This window comes from Dipodomys ordii, unplaced genomic scaffold (genome assembly GCF_000151885.1).
Source record: "Dipodomys ordii isolate 6190 unplaced genomic scaffold, Dord_2.0 Scaffold82, whole genome shotgun sequence".
NCBI classification, from domain to species: domain Eukaryota; kingdom Metazoa; phylum Chordata; class Mammalia; order Rodentia; family Heteromyidae; genus Dipodomys; species Dipodomys ordii.
Window position 1 is genome coordinate 4,488,076 of NW_012267298.1, and position 7,801 is coordinate 4,495,876.

The following is a 7,801-nucleotide window of genomic DNA, read 5'->3' on the forward strand; positions in this document are numbered from 1 at the left end:
CTTTCCTTTCCTTTCCTTTCCTTTCCTTTCCTTTCCTTTCCTTTCCTTTCCTTTCCTTTCCTTTCCTTTCCTTTCCTTTCCTCTCCTCTCCTCTCCTCTCCTCTCCTCTCCTTTCCTTTCCTTTCCCTTCCTTTCCCTTTTCCTTCTCCTTTTAATACAGCAAATACTGCCTTAGCAACAACTTTGCCTGATTGATAGAGAATCTATCACATTCTGCTGAAAATTTTGCAGGCAGTCTAGGAGTATTTCCTCCTAATGGGGGAGGAAGAGATAAGGGAAAGAGATATAGAAAAGGAGGAGGAGAAAGAAGGAATTAACAGGGAAAAGGCAGATATGGGAACGATGCAGAAGAGGGAGTAGGAGAGGGAATAGGGAAAGGGGGAAAATATATAAGGGGAAAAGGAAAGGGATTAAAGGGGAGGAGGAAGAAGAAGGAAAAACAGAAGAAAGTAAAGGGCTTCTGGGGGCATTCCTGTGGCGCTTCAGCCAGTCCTGTACAGTGGACTAGAGGAGTTAGCTATGTTCAACTCTTGTGAAGGGGAGCTTGTAAATAAATACCTCTGGGTAGGAGCAGATATCTGTAAACACAGCTGAGGAATTGAAAGTCAGGTTCTTCAAGGGTATCGACTTGTCAAAATCACACCACAGCTGCGGATTAAAAAAAAAAAAGAACAACAACAAAAAACAAAAAGACACAGGAACAACAAAGTCAGTGTGAGTGCTGGAAATGGAGCAGTGTGCTTTCAGCTGTGGGGCTTCTACAGAAGCCTGGGGTAGAAGCTCTGGGGGGTCTCTTCAGAATAGAGGTGCCAGCTCTGATTGCCTCTTTTATTTAAAATAACAAGTGCTGGTTCAGAAAAGGCTTTTTGTAAGCTAGTCACGAAACCAGGCTAAGACTGCTGTGTTCACTCATCGCTTAGCGTCACTGAAGTGCATTGTGGGACTCAGAAGAGAGGAGTTGGATGTTGGGAGAAGAGGTTTGGGGTAAGCTCACAGCCTGTCTCCAGATCAACAGCTGGGAGGAGTGAGCAATTGGAATGGGCACATTTTCCAGAAAGACTTTTAGCACAGGGTGGTGCACACTTCCTGGGACAGATGTTGCTGCTGGAAATTACTTGGAACTCAGAAAAAAAATATAAAAGGTCTACCATGGGCTGAATGCCTCCTCTGTGCCAGACACTGTACCATCACCTGGGAATGCAGCTGCGATTTTAATCCCCATTTTACAACTGGAAAATAGGAAACTCTGAGAAGTAAAGTAACTTGTCCAGGATCACCGTGCTGGTGACTGTCGGAGCTGAGATTTGAACACCAGTCTATCTGACTCCAAAGTCTCTAATCTCCCTGCCATGTAGTGACCCTGTCTAAGAGTCACTGATCATCTTTACAAACCCTGAAAACTAAGAATATCTGCCTCATGATCAAGACTTGAGATCCTGTCCACCAACTCCTCAGCCTGAGACCAGGAATCCTATATTCTCCTATTGCAATCGCCATGATGGATAAAATGTTCCTAGGATGGTGAGTTTTGTGAGGTGATGGTTTTCCTTTTTCTTTATGTCACTTACTCCTTCCCTACCAGGATAGTCACTGAGCTTACTCACTGAGTAAGGTATCTGTAAACCTGATTTGGACTGGAAGTCTCCAAACCACAGGTCCCAAACTGTGGGAACTGTATGCTTTGGTGATTGAATAGTCAAGGATGTTCCAATGATGGGTTCAACCACAAGACAATGCCTCAACTAGCCTGTCTTAGCATATCAAGTTTAAGACCTGGAATTGGGAAAAACATCTCTAAAACCTCACTACCTGAGTCACAAACAATACAATTTGTATACACATAGAAAACACCTATCACTACTATAATGCAATTCTAGAGAGAACACAGAATTAAAAATATGGATCACCAAATGAAAAACGATGAAGAGTATGATGGCAGGAGGAATTCCACCTGGGTTCTTTGTGTCACATCAAATACAAATCCTTAGAGAATCATAGGCAAGACACTCATCTTTCCTGAAATTCAGTTTCCCTTCCCCCTCACACGGGGACAAAAATACCTACCTGTTTCATACAGTAGGCGCTCAGGAAATGGCAGCTATTTCCCATTTCCCCATCGCCATCCCCTCTCCCAGTGATACATTTTTAACATATTGGAATGAGCATGGGGCATGGAGTCAGACAGATCTTATTAGCAAGTTATTTCATGTCTCTGAGCCTCAGTTTCCTCAGCCATAAAGTGGGGATAAATGAGACTTACCTCACTGGATGTATGTGAGGATTAAGTACAAAATATATGCACTAATATCCCTTAGTGCATGGCACATAGCAGGTTGTTATTGGCACTTAAAAACTAAAGAGTAAGTCTTATTTACTGTTATAATTGATTGATAACTGGCCATATAGAATGGGGTGGTGGGCAGAGCTGTTAGAGCTCCTTTGGAGCAAATAATCTCCCCTTCTGGGAAAGACAGCTTTCTAACAATAACAATTCCACAGTTCTGACAGCAGCTACAGTTTTTCACTTGGTCCCTAGGCTTGGGGCTGGACTGGCACACTGAGGTAAAATACCAAGGAAAGGCAATGCAAGCAGATGCAGGATTGAGAAACTCTTACTTTCTAATTTCCCACTAGACACTGGAGGACTGGAGGGTTAGAGATGCTTACGATATTTAGGACAGCACCCAGAAAATTAATCAGGATGGATGCGAAGATGATGACATTCCGGGCCAAGTAGGTTTCATTAATCCAACAGCAAGTCTTCCGAAGGATGAGGGGCAGACACTTGTAATCCTCAGCTGTGGTGATGAGGACCAGAGCTGAATGCAGCATAATTAGGATGGAAAACTGGATGGTCATGGGCATCACTCTGCAGGAAATACAGAAAAGAGGGTCAGGAGGTAATCATTGAACACCATTTGCTGAACACGATGATGATACTGATGTTCTACCCAGTGTACCTGATAACTCTTCTCAAGTTCTGCCTGGCTGGGAAAGTGGCTATTCACAGGAGATACACATGGATTTATTGCATCTATCTCTAGAATTCTCCACTGTGAAGAAACTCTATGAGGGGCATGAGACATTTGACTTGGTTTATTGTGCCTATCCATTTCCCCCCCCCCCCTTCATCTTTTATCATTTCCTATTCTCACCAGGAAACTGCTATCCATGGGATTTTGACTTACGTTTATCTTAAAAAATTCTTTTTCTTCAATGAAAAATTTTTGTTATTACAAAGGTGATGTGCAGAGGGGTTTCAGTTACATAAGCCAGGTGGGGGTGGTGGTGGGGGGAGTGTAGTTGTGAAGTGGGAGGGAAGGGATGGTAGGGGAAAAACAAAGGGGGAGGCAACAATGCTTGATGATAAGAAATGTACACATTACCTTGCTCATGTAACTGTAACCCCTCTGCACAGTATTTTCACAATAAAAAACTTATAAAAAAAAGAGAGTATGTTTCTTTTTGGACAATGACACCCCTTCCCTTCCTTGCTCTCTTGAAGTTTTCCCCTCCCATCCCCATCCACAAGTTGTATAGTTCATTTTCAACATAGTGTCCAGTGAGTACCACTGCTGCATTTGTTCACCCTTTGTTCCTCCATTTCTGTGACCCCACTTAGCCTCCCAAGACATATAAATGAATAAACAGGACAAAAAGAAAACAAACCCAAACAACAAAAATGAAAGGAAAAAACCCTCTTTTTTTCATTTCCTGGAGCTTCTCTTGATAAATATTTATTTTGTATGACCAGTTGCCCAGAGGCATTATGCCTTTCTGTTTTCATTATATCTTAATACCAATTTTATCCTAATACCTTGGCAATAGGAGGAATCACATATCCTTCCCACTTACAGGTGCGTTTATGAAACTTTCCCTCCATCTATTCTGACACCAAGAGCTAAATTTGGCATTAGTTCCAAGTCTCTCAGTTGAGTTAGTGATTACAATGGTTTGCATGAGACATACGATATGCTAGTTGAGATATGAATAAAGAACTCTTTTCTGTCCAAGGCTCCACCAGCCCTCCTGAGTCTGCACCCTTAGCTTCCAGCATTTTTACAGCTCCAGCCCGAAAGAGCCTGTCTAATGGCCAGCTCTGCTGAGTGTCAAGATGTTTCTAGCAATTTTGGGATATGAAACTCCTTCTCTGGAGTAGTACATGACTGCGTCCTCTCTTAATGAACCAATTATTCACCAGGCATATTGATTCGCCTTCATCCACTCTTCTGCATCCAACTACCCACGTCCAACACTGGCACCTTTAACTTTCCATCAGTATTTCATCCAGTAAATTTCTGTACGTAATAGAGTTGGCCATAGAATTTCTCTCCTGTCCTTCTCCAAATTGAAGTCTATCTATGTGACTTCCAATATATTCCGTTTATTTGTTGTTAATATAGGTTTAGTGAATGAAATTAGACTCATTTTTTTTCTTATAACAAACCTATGGTATTATAACAAACTATGGTATTTCTGGAACTTTCTTGTTTATTATTAATGACATGAGTGTACCTTATGCATTGAGTTCTGACTATACGCTTGGTGTTATGATTAGCATTTTAACTATAATACTTAGTTGGTTACTCAGAATGATCCTAAGAGGAATTCTGATCTATTTTCCCCAGTAAACATTGGAGGTTCTCCTGGTGAGTGTCAAAGCCAGAAATGAAGCTCACCACGCTATAATGCTCTGCTTTTCCAATCATTTAGCTAAATACCATACTTGAATATTAGCAGTACTCTCTTCTATGCTTTTGCAGTTTCATCATTCAGTTTATTCATTCAATAAGTTTTCTTCTCAATCACAAAGTAGGCATTGGGGTACCAGGGTCAAAGATAAACCTTCCTTATCTTCTTATATTCCTTATCAAAGGGAAAGAAGATATATAAATGATGAACTAATATGTAATACACCAGTAACCCATAAAGAGTTATGAAAAGCCATGATTTGGAAAACAGGAAAAGGACTCAAGGGAGGCATAATGAAGGAGATGATGTTTAGCACAGTCTTATTAAGCTAGAGAGAGTAATTTTAATGTACAGATGAATGGAGAGTATGATCAAAGCATCTAAAGAATGATGATGACTGGCTGCATTTATTTTCTCTTTTTTATGAACATCTGTTAGTTGTACAAAGAAGTTACATCGTGATATTTCATTCATATGTGCTATGTGTCTTGACTGATCAAATTACCACTTCTATTATTCTTTCCTATATCCATCCCTCCTAACAGTTATGGCCATGTAGCAGTTTGAAAGTCTGCCAAGCATCTTTCAAATTCACCTTTCCCAGATTTATTTTTTCCTCACACTTGGAAATAAGACACTGTTGTTCTCCATGGCTGCTTCATGTTATTGAGACACATCAGACTTGGAACAGACTCCTCTCATGACAAAGTGGCCCATCTGCATTCTTCTCCACTGGAGAATGAGCCTCCCTTGGGTAACGAAGGAGTAATGGGTCCTGGGAGTGTTTTCCTAGCCTGTGTGGGCAGGCAAACCCATATGCCTAAAGCCTCAGGGATCTCACTGCTGCACAAACCTTCTGCACTGATCTACAACTCCTGCAGAGATTTCTGGTCAAGGTGATCTCTAAAATAAAAACTGTGCAAGTATTAAATAAACACACACACACACACACACACACACATATATATATATACACACACACACACACACACACATATATATATATACACACACACACACACACACACATATATATATATATACACACACACACACACACACAGTAGCTAGAACTATTGGAGGAGTCTTCCTATCATTTAACCATTGGGGGAACTTTACAATCTTGGTTACTCCCGGACTGCAAATTTCCCAATCACCCCTTCCCTTCCCCCATTGCAAAGATGCCAGACACTCTTGCTCTTCAGCTTATCTGATCACATTTTCTAAATTTCCTTTGTTGTTTTTGCTTTGGTTAGCCAAAATATAGCCTCGAGTCTTCTTGTTTCTTGCTGTATACATCCTTATTGGACAAGTTATTCCCAAATCCTCAAATACCATCTATCTGCTCCAGCCTCACAGTTCTATAATTTTCCTTCAGACTGAGCAGATACTTAGCTATCTCTAACAAGGTAATCCACAAGCGCCAGCTAAACTGCCCCTTGTATGGGCTAAAAATAGCAGCTCTTGGCTCTCCCTTCTCCCCTTGTTCTCCCCCTGCTCTGTGCCTTACATGCCAATAGACATGTCTTCTGCCCCCAAAGTTGTGCTACTTCTGTTTTTGTGAGTACTTCTTTTGGGGGGGAACTTCCAGTTCATCTTGTAGGGCTCACATTTTTTGGGGGGAGATTCTTCCATAGCATCTTGAATATGGCTGAGAAGATTTTTCTTTTCCTTGTGGCACTGAGGATTGAACCCAGGGCCTTAAGCATGTACTCTACCATTTAGCTACATCTTTAGCCCATGGAATAGAGCCATGTTCACAGAAAGTGCTCAAGTGAATATTCACTCGTGTAGTCTTTCTGTACAGAACGAAGACACTGTGGTTCCTTTCCCCTGCCAGCCTAGGAAGGAGAACTACCAACTCTTAGACTCTCCACACTGGCTAGTCTTCCCCAAGGAGGGGAAGGGCTGATGCAGTCATCTTGGCTCTGGAGAGTGTGTCTTGTGTGCTGATCTATTCCAGCATCACAGCAGTGAGATGGGTCTCAAGGTAAGCAAAGACTCAAGAGAATCAAGGTGGAGACCATGTGTTCTCTTGACTGTAGTAGCTACATTCTGTATTCTGCCTTTAGCCACAGCTTTACATAGGCATTTGTTTAGAAATCTATAAAATCAGTGCTCTGTCCTCCATTTCCATCTTGGGTTTTTACAGATGCTCTAGAGCGGGAGGGAAGATATCTGAGTATGTTGAATGTTGCATGTGATAATTTGCATTCAGAACTCCCTTGACTCCTGATTTAATTCTAAATGACTTCTTTCCAGAAGCAATAAAAATTAGAAAGAGAAGTTAGAGATAGGCGATGCAATCCAGTGTTAAAACCAAAGCCTTGTAGAAAGTAATTTATTAGTCTGAACATTGTTTTTAACTATAAAATTGTGATTTGGGGGGTCTGATTTTTAAAGGAGGAGTCTCTGATGTTAAATAAAGTAATAAGTTAGCATTATGAGAAATCAAAGACATGTTAGTTCTCTTTCTCTATTCATGATAATATTGAACTGACCAAAGACAGAAAAAACTATGGAAAAAACATGTGATACTTAGATTTGAACTTGACTTCTATTGCTAAATATAATGATTTTGAGGTTAATCCATTTCCTGCAAATGATGTGTCATTTTTATTTATGGCTGAGTAATAATTCATTGTGTGTGTGTATACATACAAGTATACATATACCATATTTTCTTTTCCACTGATCAATTTTTGTGTGCTTTGGTTGATTCAATAGCTTGACTATTATGAACAGTGCTATAATAAACATAGCTGTGTAGTTATCTTTTTCACATATTGATGGACGCTACTTCTGCTATAGATGCCCAATAGTGGTACGGTGGAGTCATAAGAAAGGTCTATTTTTAGTTTTTGAGGAAGCTCCATACTGATTTCCATAGTGGCGGCACTAGTTTACAAGCCCACCAGAACTGTGTAAGAATCCCTTTCTCTACATTCCTGCCAGCATTTGTGTGATGATTACGATGCTGACTTTGGTGAGATGAAATCTTAGTGTAGTTTTGAAGTATATGTCTTTTATGGATAAGGATGTTGAACATTTCTTCATCTACTTTAGCTAGCTATATAAATCACATTTTTTTTTTTTTGTCAGTCGTGGG

The 7,801-nt window shown here is 40.6% G+C and overlaps 1 protein-coding gene across 2 annotated transcripts in view; it reads right to left on the bottom strand.

Moving 5' to 3' along the window:
* Nucleotides 1-7,801, bottom strand: part of Adcy8 (adenylate cyclase 8 (brain)) — a 221,541-nt gene that overhangs the window by 48,255 nt on the left and 165,485 nt on the right. Inside the window, exons 10-11 of one of the 2 annotated variants that reach the window (XM_013025151.1) lie at nt 2,668-2,869; nt 559-648 (exon numbers count right to left, since the gene is read on the bottom strand). In XM_013025151.1, the coding sequence (XP_012880605.1) occupies nt 559-648; nt 2,668-2,869 (292 nt within the window). The remainder of the gene's footprint in view (nt 1-558; nt 649-2,667; nt 2,870-7,801) is intronic. The other variant, XM_013025152.1, reaches the window with a different exon arrangement.